The sequence below is a fragment of the Marmota flaviventris genome, chromosome 5 (assembly GCF_047511675.1).
Source record: "Marmota flaviventris isolate mMarFla1 chromosome 5, mMarFla1.hap1, whole genome shotgun sequence".
Classification (NCBI taxonomy): domain Eukaryota; kingdom Metazoa; phylum Chordata; class Mammalia; order Rodentia; family Sciuridae; genus Marmota; species Marmota flaviventris.
This window is the reverse complement of record NC_092502.1, coordinates 87,934,351-87,949,417: the sequence shown is the minus strand read 5'-3', so window position 1 is coordinate 87,949,417 and position 15,067 is coordinate 87,934,351. Positions and strand designations below refer to the sequence as shown.

General features: G+C 40.1%; 1 protein-coding gene and 1 long non-coding RNA gene across 2 annotated transcripts in view; one reads left to right on the top strand and one right to left on the bottom strand.

Moving 5' to 3' along the window:
* Ell2 (elongation factor for RNA polymerase II 2) overlaps positions 1–7,330 on the bottom strand; it is a 73,019-nt gene extending 65,689 nt beyond the window's left edge. The window contains exon 1 of the mRNA XM_027927744.2: positions 7,036–7,330. Within this exon, the coding sequence (XP_027783545.2) occupies positions 7,036–7,182 (147 nt within the window). The 5' untranslated portion in view covers positions 7,183–7,330. The remainder of the gene's footprint in view (positions 1–7,035) is intronic.
* The window catches only part of LOC114086478 (uncharacterized), a 194,122-nt gene continuing 185,958 nt past the window's right edge, over positions 6,904–15,067 (top strand). Inside the window, exon 1 of the long non-coding RNA XR_003581637.2 lies at positions 6,904–7,047. This is a non-coding gene — a long non-coding RNA (uncharacterized lncRNA). The remainder of the gene's footprint in view (positions 7,048–15,067) is intronic.

The window sequence follows — 15,067 nt, the reverse complement described above, 5'->3', positions numbered from 1 at the left end:
TATACAAAAGACTGAATAAATGTTCATCAAATCACACTCATCATCTTTATCCTTCCCACCCCACCCCACTCTCCTATCTGTTTCTGACTTTTCCTTTTCTGAGGGTCCCCTCTCCCAGAGGCTAGAAATCTCAACTCAAACTCCTACTTTAAAGTACTGTTAAATTCTATAGATTGATTCATCTCTAATATCTTCCATCAGAATCCTAGCATAGACTCCAATAATTTCTGGCCTGGACCATAAACTTTTTCATAACCTGTCTATCTCCTTCCAGATTCACTTCATAGTCATCTTGCACACCAAGATCAGAATAATTTAAAAGTGTAGCTCAGATCACTCAAATTTCTACTCAGTGTCTCCCCGGTGTAGACAGAATAAAGTCCAAATTACTTCATAAGGTAATCACCCTACTTGGACCTGCTTCAACTTTCTTAAACACAACCATCTTTTTCTCCTGCACTCCAGGTTAAGTGAAACAGGGTGTTTCCGACAATTCTCAGAGCCTGCCCTGAGGTTTTCTAGTACTGTTCTTTACCTATGACATTCTCTCTGCGGGAGATGTGGTCCTCCATCCAGTCTTTATTTGCTAAAATCTTAATACTAAAACCCTTTAAGACCCAAGAATCTTTTCTAGACCAATAACATAGGAACTCCAAGAAGAAAAGAAGCTCATGCCATTGTCAAACAATGTAGTTACTATGAACCTACTAGCTAAATTGTCTGACTGTAGAGGTCAATTCAAGGTACTAATTTGTCTCATGAATCTTTAAGGAGCTTATACTTTAACAAGATTCTCTCTTCTTATGTCCTATATTAAATCACCAGGCATGGAAATGCTAGGTAGGTTTGACCTTTGCTAGCATAGTATTAGTGGAGATCCTTAAACCAGTTCTTCCTGATGATTTAACATGACTCTTAAAAGCCCTAGTGACACAACAGAAATTATAGATAGGTAGAAATTTAAGAAAGAAGGAAGGAAAAAGGGAAGGATAAAAGTAAGGAAAAAAAGGAAAGGAGGAGAAAAAGTAAAACAAAGATAAAACAGTTCTCATCTGACCTGAATTATGCCATATTTTTCAGTTTTAGTTTGTCTATGGAGACTTGGCCATTACCAAGTGCAATTTATTGCATTCTCCTCCAGACTTGCTTTTCTAGATTTTTGCACAAGTCATAGGAAATGTTGTTTGGAGCTGTGACATGCAGGAAAGCCAAATGCAGGGTTATATTACTCACTCTGTTCTTTGATGTAAAACTTAGCTCTTTTTAAATGTAAAAATGACTGTAATATCACATTTAGGGATATATTCTCAAACACTCCAAATATACTTGGGCCCAAACTGGCTGGATTCTGGTGCTAGTTCCTGAGCCTCTCTGTGACAGAGAAAAGGGTCATTGCAAATTGTTAAAAATGACCCAGCATTGGTTCAGCTGCAATTCTCATTTTTCTTCCCTCTGCTGGCTTTATTGCAAATTACCTAACAAGCCCTAGAAGCAAAGCTTCCATAATTTTTCACAAGTGCAAATGGAGCAAATGGAAAGGCTGAATCTGGTGATTGTCCTTGGTAAGCTTCCCTGGAAATCATTCCAAGAATTCTACACTCTTTTCCTTTTAAATTCTTTTCTTGAACATGTTCCAGTCCTTCACATATGTTCTTTCTCTCTCCTCCTAATTCTGGTGCCAAGGTTCCCTGTCTATCTTTTTAGGCGATCTGGCTACTACTTTTCTCAGGGAGGAACACCTTCCTTTGCACTGAGTAACTAACTGAGCATCTGAATAAACTTTTCAAACACGGCAGCAAGGGGCACAAATTTGATAAAAACCAGGTTAAGATCAAGCGCTGACTGAAGGTGAGAGTAAGCAAGGTTAAATTACTTAAGCCTGGCTACATTTTTGAAGTGGAACAAATGGAATCTACTACACCAAACCTCATTGTTCTACTTAATAAACATGTCTGACAGTGATGGCAGGGCTGTGTTAGCAGACCACGATACTGAATTGGAGGCTTTTGGGGAACACAGACTTCTGTATTTTATAAGGCATGTTAGTGAAAACCTACACATATACACAATTGAGGGCAGGAAGAACAGAAAGAGAAGAAACAGGAGATGAGTCTTTTCTGTGTCTTAAACCAAAATGAATCAAATGCTGAAATATTCACCTGGTTGAAAGAAAGGCCAAGGTGAGGAAATCTACATTTTAAATTTATCTACATTTTAAAAAGCTTGATATTCTGGATATCTGTGTTAGCATATCTGAATTTTTCTGCAAACCATGAAACCCCATAACTTGTGGAATCAGGGACTGAAAATAAAAAGATCAAGTAACACACTGAAGGGAGTTACCATGAAGGACAATAACCTGGAAGGTTTAAATAAGACCTAATGCTTTGATTAAAAATAATATTTGTTAATAAAGAGACTGAGTTCTTCATGCAAAATTAAATGATGAAATGAAAGCATATTTGCACAAATTTTCAAAAACAGTAAGATTTTTCCTAAATGACTTGAATCAAGGCAGAAAAATTTATTTTAAGCCATTAGAATTAACAAGAGAATATTTTAACAGAATCCTACTTAAATGGATTTACTTCTTGGCCTTCAGAGATGGAGAATGAGTAGCCCCTAGCCCCCAACACAACCATGTAAGACTTTTCATGTGATAGTTGGGTAAGCATGATTGTGTTTGAACCACTACCTTTGAAACTTTAAGAAAACATTTGTAAAAACTAAATTGACAGGCTCAGCAATGACAAAATCTAAACTCTATTTTGATAAAATTTTTGTTACACAAATTTATTACTCAACTATATTACTGCAGAAATTAAGTTTATAAATTATAAGATGTTGTATTTTCATTTTAAATATGTTTTATGTTTGGGAGAAATATGTAATTACAGTAATACATGCTCACTTAAAAATATGTAGAGCTTATGCAGACCACATAATCACAAACACCAATTTAAATGATATAAAGTTGTAATTTGTGATTTTTATTTATTTAGTAACTTGTCCTCTCATTCAAACTAATTTATCTATATTTTAAAAAGCTTCAGATCTTGGATATCTGTACTAGCATATCTGAATTTTCCTGCAAACAATGAAAGTTCCTTTTCAGTGAACACTTCATATGTAATCAATTTGAAATAGTTTTTAAATATTCAAAGTGAGTAGAAAATAACTTTTGGACATATTTACTCCAACTACAACTCCTATTCCTGGACTCACAATGTTCCCCTGCCTATTTAGAAAGTTTTCCAAGATTTCTTCTGTAAAAATAGAAAAAGTTTTCTGTAAAAATAGAAAACTTGAATAATAAAGGTAATAATAATAATAAAGGTAAAACAAGTTTATCTTTCGTGAGGAACTGTGAATATCCTAATAATATGGAATATTTGCTCAATTATATCTAAAGAACTTGTTTATTCTGCTTAAATCAGTTTGCTAAAATTCCTAAATGCACTTCTTTGAAGACTTAGGTCAAGTAGATAATTTAGAAGAGTTAAATCAAATAAACAAAATAACGTGGACAAAAAAAAAGAAATTCTCTGATGCTTAATTTATCAAATTAACCTGTTGAAATTTCTGGTCATTAGAAGAGAAGTCATTAGAAGAGAAGGAGTAACAGTTTTCACTTTGCATTGGCCAAAGTCACTGTGGAGGTCATTTGTCTTCAAGCATCAAACACCTTCCTACATAAGCAAAGTAATGGTGGGAGGAGTTTTATATGAGAAATAAAAGTCACTGCCACCGCCCCCCCAGAGTAACAAGATAAACTATCAGAAACTTTTTTCTAGTTATCTGACATATGCCAACATTCCCAAATAGAAGCTATAATTTAAAGTCATGAACTGTACTTCTGATAAAGATAAAAAGTAAAAAAGACCAAATAAATATCTTTCCATTTGAGGATAAAAGCTCAGCCAGATGCCTTCTGTTGGAAACTGTTACCATGCCATGTGGGAGCCCTGGTTTAGCTGAGCCAGGAGAGGCACTAAGGGCACATCTGTAGGAGGCTTGGCTGAACACTCCAGAGGCTCCTGATAGTGCTTATGGTCATCCCAAAGGTCCCTCATTTCTTCAGCTTCTTTCCTCCCACTTTTTGTCCAACATGGCTTGGCATTTCCCCCAATTCCTACCTACTTTTTCACCCCCTCCCTTAAAAAGAGTTTCTAGAGCTGAAGTGATAGTGAGGCCTGAGGACAGGAACTGGTTAAGTCAGGAACAAGACAGTGTTCAACTGCAAAGGCCAAGTCAGCTTATTCAGTTTTCCCTCCCACCCTTTAGCATGCCACTGCTTTTATCACCAGTTTTTCAGGAGAAAAGGAATCCTAGGATTACCGGAAAAAGATGGTAATGATATCAATAGGCAATAGAAACAGTCAAGAGCAAACAAAGCTATCAAGTTCATTTCACTGATTTTTGACTAAAGTAAAATAGGGAAAAAAAATCAAGTGGTGGGTTGGGAGATAAAGAAAATGTTTGATCTACTGTCTTTTAGAAGAAACTGGCATATAAATGTAGAGGCTTTTGGACCACTCAAACCTTTGCCACAAGCATGAAAACACAAGGTTATAGGAAGAAGAAATGAAGGCCACAAGAAGGTAGAAAAACAAATTGCAATTCCCCTCCTGGGCCTCCAGTGGTCATGCTGATCAGTGGGCACTAGGGACATTTCTGCCACTTCACTCACCCTGTGTACACCATTCTCCTCCCCTAGTGTGGGCTTCTTCCTCACCAAATACAGTGTCAATCTCATTGTTTAACTGTACAGTTTGCCTGTTATTTCCCAAGGTGTTTGGCTGTACTCCAGTCTCCAGAGAGCCTCTCCCCACCAGCTGTGTCAGTCTTTCTCTGCACCCTAGGTCTGTTTCTGTCTAGGGACTGGCCTCCTCTTGCTGGTTTTTTTCTCTCCAGGCCTCTGTATGTTTTTCTTTCTACATCCCCTGACCTACCTTCTTCTCACTGTCATTCCTTCCCACGCCCTTCTCTTGGAACAGGCAAGCTTATCTCTCCATCTTACAGGGCTGAGTTTCTCTCCACTGCCTGCCTTAGTCCCTCTGCCTGTGTATCTGGCTTTCCCCCCACTGTGGGCCTCCCACTCCATGCTGGTGCTGGTCTCTCCATTGCAGGTGCACCTGTCTGGGAGTAGCTACTGAAACATGCAGGTTTTTTAATTTCTTTTACCTCTCTACATCTTAATTGCTGATATACACTTAACTATCAGTCATACTTGAGACTCTTTCTCCCTAGGATTTCATAGTGTATAGGAAGGTATTTCTTTCTTTGTATGTGCACTCCCCTGTTCTGTTACTTTTCCTCAACCCCCCCACAAATCCTGTTTTTCAACATATGCTTCTCTGGTAGGTAACATATGCATCCTGATGGATACATCCATGTGTCCACCCAATTCTTTGAGAGCCTTTCTTAGAGTATATTCATCTCTGAATCTCTCCTGCTCTGTTGACATATATCCTATCATGTGAAGTTCATATACAAGTTCATATACTTACCAAGGTGTGCATAACTGTGTGCTCCTCCTATGTGCATGTTAATGTGAGGAGACTAAACTGGCTCAGGTTCACACCTCTCCTGCCATTCTGCTTAGGACTCTGTGTCTTCTCTGTATTTAAAATGCCTGGCACTAGTGGGAGCTCAACAGATGTGAATTCTTTTCTCCACTTTTATCTGAATAAGTATGAGAGTCTGTCTGGGTGTCCCTCCGTTCCTCTGTGCGTTTTATGAGACCAGTTAGAGTGTGTTCCTTAGTATGGATTGAGCTATTTGTCAGTATGCCCCTGTGAGTTATATCTCCCTTTCTTCTCTCCAAATAAAATGTTACTGATATATAAATTATATCTTCCCCTTAGGCAATGCGTCCATTCTGGTCTCCCTCATTCCACAGTACTTACTGCATGTCCATAAACAACTTCCTCACGCCCCTTGGTTGCCAGTGTCTCTTCTTGGTGCCCCTTTCTCCCACTTTTTTCAACATGAAAACGTTCCTGGATTTGTGCCCCAACTGCGGTATAAGTGCGTCTGAGCCTCTCCCTGTGCTGGAGATGTGTGCCCATGGTTTTCTCTCCGGAACGGGGGCGGTTAAGAGTCCGGAATCTCTGCCTGGGATGCAGTGTATCTTCCCACCATCGGGATCGCTCGTCGTCTAAGTCCGTGAGTCAACCCCAGACGCTGAGCGTCTTTCTGGTATGTTGAGCTTCCTCGCCTTTCTTTTCCCAGAACCCAAAATCATGTTCCCGGGGCTAGATATATGGGAGTTCTCATGTGTCTCCCTGGGACGCCGGTCGGTTCGTGTTCGCCCCGGACGCGGTGCGTCTCCGCGAACGCATACTATCTGTATTCTAGAGCCCCTCAGAGAGCAAGATGTGTCCCTTTTAGCCCGTACTCTCAGCGGCTGTGTACTAGCCTTTTCGAGTACACATTGTGCCTACCCGCCAACCCCGCATACGTAAAGCGTCTGTGTCTCCAAGTCTTTGGGAGTACAAGTTGTGTCCTACCCTTACAAGGAGCGCCTGTGTCCTGGTCTCTCGGGTCTATGGTGCCACGGTGTTATTCCGAAAAAGCGGACAGCCTGTGCCACGGGTACCCCCTGGTTCTGTACTGGTACGCTGTACGCGCGCCCCCTCCCCCGCTACAGGCAGCGTGGTCATTTCACTTCTCGCCCTGGGGCCTCTCTCCCTCCTTGGGACCCAACAAGCCAGGAAACCCGCGGGCGCCGTCGGAAAGTCCCGCAGCGGCGGCGCAGCCAAGTCCGGGCTGCGGCTGCCTTGGCCCCGCCGCCAGGGGCCGCCCGCCCGCCCGCCCGCCCGCCGCCTCCCAACGCCCCGGCGCCCCGCTGGCCCGGGACCGCGGCGTCAGCTACCCTGACTGGCCCTGCCCTGCCGCCACGGGCGCTGACGGCAGCAGCGGCGAGCCACGGCTCACGGGGTCCCCGCGCCGGGTACCGGGACAGGGGGAGGCGCGGCCGGGCGGTGAGAAGTGCCCTCTTCTTTTCCGAGCTGGGTCGGCTGGTCCGCTCACCTTGTGGCTCTGGTAAGTCTCGAGCGCCCGGATCGCTGTCTCGGTGAGCTTCACATGCAGTACAGTGATGTTGTCCTGCCCTAGCCGCCCGCACGACAGTCCGTAGCGCTGCTCCTCCCGCAGGCCCGCCGCCCCCCCTGCCGCCATCTTAAACTCCCCGGGGTGCCACCGCCGACGCCGCTCGGGCTCTAGCCTCCACTGCGGCCGCGGCTGCTCGGGCTTCTGCAGCCGCCGCCACAGCTACGGCCATCCCGCTGCTGACGTACTGTCATATACTGCGCGCAGCCAGACCTCGGGCTGCCACCGCCGCCACCCGCCCCACCCTCTGGCCCCGCGCCCCGCCCCGGGCTCGTCTCATTGGCCGTGTTCCCCTCAGAGCTGCCCTCATTGGCCGCCCTCCACTCTCACGGGGGCGGGGCCCAAAGTCGCAGGAGTTTGGTTCCCGGGACGGGACGTCCGAGAAATGAGAGGCTGACGTCGGGGTGACGCTCCAACTTAATCACACCTGACGTCACGTGTGGTTGTCTTGATCGTGATTGGCCGGGTTGGTTTGGAGATCCCCTGCTAATTGGGTATCCTGGCTGCCTGGTTTGGTTACCTAAGTCGGAGCCACACCCCTTTGCGGGGGGATACTGGCAAGTAAGGGAGTAGAGAGTCTGGATACACTGATGGTACTTGGAGAGGAGGATCCCCACTTCAAAGGTGTGAGGGCATGACAAATGACAGTGTAAACACTTTGTCCCTCGACGGCTGCGGAACCTTGTAGAGCTTGGCGTGTGCAGGTGAAGACAGTCGCTGAAAAGTTTCTCCAAACTAAGTTCAGTACTGTGGTTGAGCAGATGTGATGGGAAGAACGCCCTTAGTCATTTTACTCTAAATTTGAGGTTAGTGAGTTGACCCTAGGTATTAGGGATTGTTTTAAATTGTGTGAAGTATCTTAAATACAATGCCATGCCGAAGGTTTATTTTATTTTATTTTATTTTTGCTTGGTTTTAGCATAACAGAGAATCATTCCTATGGAATAAGTTTCCCTGGAGCTTGCCATATATAGTCAGGATCATGCCTGTTAATGGAGTAGGGAGAAGCACCCCTGGTTCGAAGGATACCTTTTTTCAAAGGACCCTGGAAGGGTAGAACTGGCTTGACCTAAATTGAAAGAAACGTTGACATCACTTTCTCCAGAGTTCGGTTCATCTTATTTGATAGGGCTGTGGAAAAAACAGCTATAAGATCAGTAGAGGGGCCCCTGAGGTTAAATGAAAGAAATGGGTCCAGGCGGATGCAGAGGCCTGGCATAGTCGTCATTCCAGCTGATGCTGTGTGTGGGGGTGTGGCTAAAGGAGGGAGCATAATCTAGAGTCCTCTTCAGGCAGTGTGTAGATAGACTGACAGATAGGCTTTCGGAAATGATGAATTAATTGAGTGATCAGAAACACCAGATAAAAACAAACCATTGAAAGGTTTGAAATGATTAAGAGGCAATCTAAGAAGATACTTTTTTAAAAATTGAGATGCTCATCTTTACAGTTGTTAAAATTTTGTTGCATTTTTGCTGGAATTCCCTGGGGAAAATTTATAGGTATTTAATCATTCTAAATAGGATTAGTGCTCCAGTTTTCCATGATTCCACACCCTCCACCACTCACACATATGAATACATCCCTTCCCCACCCTACAGGTACACTGTCTTTTGATTCAAACCCTTGCATTGTATGAGTATAATGTGAATTTCAGAACAATTTTTTCCCCATAGCATTTGAATTAAGTGAAAGTGCTTGTGTTAGGTGTTGTTTTATCACAGGAGAGCTGTTTGTAAATTGACTTAACTGCAATATACTAGAATATATTGGCTAGCTCTTAAGACATGATTAACACTTGTTAATTTAGTTTACCTTAGTGTTAATACAGAGTGTCAAGTTGTCTTAAATTTATCAAATAGGGAAATTAAGACAATCACAAAAAATTGGATTAAGAATTTTACTTTTAGAAGGCAAATAGAGGCTTTATTAGCTGGTTTTCTCAGCTTCCCAGAAGCATAAACCCTACCCAACTACTTCATATCTAAGTGAACTATAAAATTATTTTTTCTCTTGTTTGCTTTACTTCCATAGAAAAGGACTGACCATGTATCTAAAGCCTTAATTATTGGGGTGAGGGGAGGTTTGACCAGAACAAGTAAAGTCTGTATCCTGCTGCTTTTTCTGTGAAGGTGGGTAAATTCCTGCCCACGTAAAATCCTAACTTGGTCTTCTGTTACTCAGAACTTCTGATGACTTCCAAGGTGGGCAGGGAACAAGGGTAATTTTCACTGTCGTTTTCAAATGTCTACAGTATGGCCTCTTATTAGTAATTGTTTTTTTCCTTTTATTTTTAGTTTTATTGATTTTATTTTTTTTTAAATACATGACAGTGGAATGATTTTTTTCTTAATTGTGGTATGAAAAATTTTCTTCTGCCCTATTTTAGTGGGTAACAGATCTTTAATGGACAATATATTATTGTAGTGGGTTAATGTTTGTATTCCTTTGAGCTTTTCAACTGTAGAAGGATTCAGTGATCATGTACAAAGTAATATGGTAATCTAGTAGTTCTCTTAATGGACATCTCTCAGGCATAGCATGAAATTATGCCTGCCTGAGTCAGATGGTCAAGTTGGGCTGTTCATAAGGATAATTATTTTGTAAAGGGCTGATGAAAGTTGCTGTTTGAGAAAGTTATCATTGTATATATATTTTCTGTATTTTTATTCAGTTTAAATAATTAATTATTAAATTCCTGCTAAGTGTAGCATACTGTAGAGAATTTAAAAAGTAAACATTATAGTCTCTAAGGGAATTTTCTGGTTTACACCAACATACTCAAAGCAAAACAATTAGATAATTAATAAATGCTAATTTAGATGGTGTTGGTGATAACCTCAAAAATCCAAAGAAAGGAGACATCTGAAGAGGTTTTGTGGTAATGGTGGAACTTGAAAATCTCTTGAGGGCAGAGTAGATCCTAAATAAGTGGAGGCATTACAGATGGAGAGAGGCCAAATAAAACATGATATTTATGATCATTGTAGCAGAACCCATGTGAATAAGAAAGCAGAGACCCTGTTAATTTTAAAGTATCCTGCCTAATCTATTATAATCAGAAGAGGCAGTCTCTGAATCAGATTTCTAAGTGTCCTTCTAGTACCTATATGTACCAAGTAGCTATTGTTTGCATTTAACTGAGAAGAAATCTGCCTTATAAGATAGTTAAGGGCAGGCAAAGACAAAATTGAAGTAATCTGACACAGGGCCCACTCTCTTTCTGATGTCTAATATACAGTGTAGGCAGAGGATATCTGAACATTAAGGTCTTCCTTCTCTGGTCTTCAGACAACAGAATACCTGATATCCCTGAATGGTGCTTATTTAATGATCATCTCTGACATATTCAGGACTGAGGTCACTAATTTAGACACGTGTAGGGACCAGTGAGTCTTCAAGTGAGTGAAATAATCCAGATAAAATGTTATAGGCACTGAAGGTGCTGGACTGTGATAAGCTGGGGGTGTTTAAAGAATTCAGTCATTTCATTAGGATAATGTTTTACCACAAAATTTAAAAAAATAAAAGAGAATTTAGTGGTTTCTTGGTTCAATTGATTGTTCAAGTGAACATGCATGGGGGGCCCATGTTGCTTGATTTAATTTTTCAAGAAGAGATTGAAAATAAAGATTTTATATGAACCTCCTGATTTTTATTTGTTAGCATCTTTTAAAAATTTATTTATTTTTACATTTGAATCAAATGGGGTATAATTTCTCATTTTTCTGATTGTACAGGTTGCAGAATCACATTGGATGCAGTTGAAGTAGGTCACCTTGTTAGCATCTTAATAAAAGATTTTGATATATATTTTCTGGACACTAAACATGTCTTTGAGTTGGGCATGGTAGTGCATGCCTGTAACCTCAGCCACTTGGAAGGCTGAGGCAGGAGGATCACAAGTTAGAGGCCGTCCTGAGCAACTTAATGAGACCCTGTCTCAAAATCAAATTAAAAAGGTGTGGGAAATGGGAATGGAGTTCAGAGGCAAACACTTCCCTAGCATGATGAAGACCCTAGATTCAGTCCCCACTATTGCAAAAGAAATAAACAGCAATAGAATGTCTTTGAGTCAGAGTTAACACACGTTTCTAGTTTTCATTGTTTACTTTAGTGATTTTCAATGCAGAAGGCAATCTATCTTGTATCTGTCTTAGCAATTTTATGAGTTATTTCTTAATCCCACCCATACAAAAAGCTAATGCCTACAAATATCAATACAGGATAGTAGCTTCTACTATTCAAAGAAAATACAGAACCTTTTTGAATTATAGCAGAGAAGTTCTCTGAATGGAGAATTTCCAGGTGGAAATTCTTCCCTTGGAATTCTCTCTGATACCTCCTGTCCATGTGTTCAACTTGCACCATTTATACTTCTCTTCTTTCAAATCTTTGCCTCACACTGTACAAAACTCTTCTCCTTTCCTTGGATGCAGTTGAAGTAGGTTTTAAAAGAACTTTGCTGTTTATAGAGAATAAAAATGAAATACCTATAGGAAGGGTATAAATATTTGCCATGTAAGTACAAGTTTCAACTAAATAATTATTATTTTATCATGTGTGAATAGTTTTTACTGTGTAAGTATAAGAAATGTCACCTTGTATTATTTGTTGTTGTTATTATTATTTCTAAATCTGGATAGGAATCCCCCCTCATTTCACTGAGGGATAGAACAGTATATTCATAGGTCATACAAATGTTGCAGAATACACGGTGGGAGGCTTTCTGGTCTATGATCATCACTGCTAGTATAACCCTTCCTAAAATAGTAAAACTTAGTCTTCCTTAACACCTTTCCAAGCTTCTTTCTCTCTCTGTTTTTTCTCTTTCCTTACTTGAAGAGCAGTCTTTAGGGAGTTGCATATACTTTGGAGGCAAAAAGAGTCAAATTTATTTTTCCTGCAAACCAATAAAACTCTCTCCTCCTTTCCTGATTGAGCAGAATGTCCTGTCCAAAGAATTGCACAATATAATAATTCAAGTATTGCTTTTTCACACAAGATAATTGTTTTATGGCTTTTCAGCATAGTGCAGAGTGCCCTGAAAGATCTCAGAGAGGCTTGGAGAAGAGTGGTGAGGAATGATCTTACATTCCATGCTATTTTGTACTGTAGAGGAACATGTGTATTACTGAGGAGTTAGGTAGAAGGTGGGGAGGATGTTTGATAAGTTTTTCACTTTTTTTTTTCAAATGTGTTTCTAGTTGTCGCTGGATCTTTATTTTATTTATTTATGCGTGGGGCTGAGAATCGAACCCAGTGCCTCACACATGCCAGGCAAGTGCTCCACCACTGAGCTACAACCCCAGCCCAAGTTTTTTACTTTTAAGGATGCTAATAGTGGGCCAAATATCATCAACATCAAGAATAATACTGATGATTATGAACAGCTTTTTCTTGAACAGACTTTATAGTTTAAAAGCAACTGTTGTTATATTATCTCTGAATTTTCTCAATAACTCTGTGAATATACTGTTCTATATACCATCTATATACTGTTCTATCCCTCTGAGCAGAGTCATTTTTATATTCTTGTTACCTATTATGGTTTGAATGTGAGGTGTCTCCCAAGAGCACATGTGTGAGACAATGCAGAAAGGTTTAGAAGAGAAATGATTGGGTTATGAGAGCCTTAACTCAATCAGTGAATTAATCACCTAGTGGGGATTAACTGAGTGGTAATTGAAGGTGGGTAGGATATGTCTGGAGGAGGCATATGGCATTGGGAATGTTCACTTGGGGTATACATTTTGTATCTGACAAGTTTAGTCTCTCTCTGCTTTTTGATCATCATGTGAGCTGCTTCCCTCTGCCACACTCTGCTGCCATGATGTTCTGCCTCACCTCAAGCCCTGAGGAATGGACCCAGCTGTCTATGAATTGAGACATCGGAAACTGTGGGCCCGCGAAAAAACTTTTCCTCCTCTACAATTGTTCTGGTTGGTCCTTGAGTAACAGCATCAAAAATCTGAATAAAACATTACTCTTGAGGTAACTGAGGTTCACATAGTGTATCATCCACTTGATAAGTGACAGAGCCAGGTCAGAACCTAAGATTTCACTTGTCCCAATTTAGCACATCTACTTTTAGACATGGCTGTCAGGACTGAAAAATTAAACTGAATGTGTCAGGTTGCCACAATAAAGCAAATGGTTTGTTGTACATTTTTGAACATATTAGAGTTTGGTTTTGTTGGTCTTGAAAGCAAGACATAAGTAATTTGTATCACCTTTTCTACACCAAACGCCAGATATCCTTCTAAATAGCAAGAAGGCAAATAAAAAAATCCATTCAACTTTCATGGATTATAGTTAGCAAGGTGATTTAGTGAGATTTATGAAAGCTAATTCTGTTTATGTGTGGCATGTTTGATTCTTGATATATTGGAACCTTTGGTATAATGAATATGTATAGTGCATATGTACCCATTTGAAAGAGCTCAGAGTATAACTTTTAGTTATTACAAAGATTTATTGTTGTTATATCTTTACTTTTATTGCATGTTGTTCATATCTATGACTCATTTGATAATGAGCCTTTGGCCAAAATTACCCCAATAATATAACTATTTCCCTGGGAAAATGCCACTTTGTGACATTGTTTCTAGAATATATTATGGCAAAAATATGAATAAATAGAGAATAAATGGATCACCAAACCTATGGACACAGAGATTTTTCTGATTTAACTTAGTTGTAATTGCAGATATGGCTGATCCCATTTTGTTTTCAATTAGTCATTTATTCAAATATCTTTTTTTAAAATCATCTTTAGTTTTTGGACTTGTTATGCTCTACTATTTTTGGAGATTTAGCTATTGCTTTTAGATTGGGAAAAATTAAGAAACAACATGTCCTATTAGGTTAGAATATTTACAGAGTTAGTAACTGGACAATATAGCCTAATAGAAGACATTAAGATAAGAGTAAGGGATATTGGGTGAGAAGCACTATATAGGCACTAATTCTATGATATAGGAGTTCCAGATGCTAGGAATTATTCAGCTCAGGGCATTGGAAAACGTTTTATGGAAGAGTTAGCATTGGGATATCAAAGATTTGTACCTGTGATAATGGTTAAATAACATTGTAAGCTTAAGGATCTTATGAGCTATCATTAAGGTGTTTTGGGGAAAGACAGTAGTATGATTTAACTGGCTTGTGGGCACATGCAGGTACTTTGTGACAGATGGTGAACAGAGCTTTCAGTAATGGATACACACTTCTTAGTTTGTATTTTATCTGTGAACAATAGGGAATCATAGGTGTCTTTTGAACAGGAAGTGGCATGATCTAATTCTTGATAGGACTATCCAGGTGTCAGCAGTTTGAGAAGTGGATTAAAATGTGGAATACAGGGAAGGGGGAGCTAAGTTAGGAGGCATAAAGTAATGAGGTCCTGTATTAAGGTACTTATAGTACACATGGAGAAGGGGAGGAGGAGAATAAGAAAGTCTCTATGAAGGTCGAATGGGCTGATTTGGCAACTTGATTTAGGTATGAGAGGTGATTGAGCATGAAGAATAAAAAATAATTACTATCATCAAGTTTGGTTTACTAGAAGATACTATGAAAAGAAGTAAGGAAATCAGGAGATTGAGCTTATTTAGATTAGAGGTATTAGTGATTTGAAAATGTTGGTCTTAGGTCTCAGAATCCACCCCATGAGTAATAATAGGAGGTGTGGAATTGGAAAAGTTTTCTGAGGGAGTTTATGAGAAAAGAGGAGGAGAAAGGAAAGAACTAGGGAGTCTCCCCAAGTCCCATTCCCACTTTAAGTTCTGCACAGCTCCTTCCTATTAAGAATTATGGCGAGGGGGGGTTAGTAGAGGATAGGAAAGGCAGCAGAATACAACAGACACTAGTATGGCAATATGTAAATCAATGGATGTGTAACTGATGTGATTCTGCAATCTGTATATGGGGTAAAAATGGGAGTTCATAACCCACT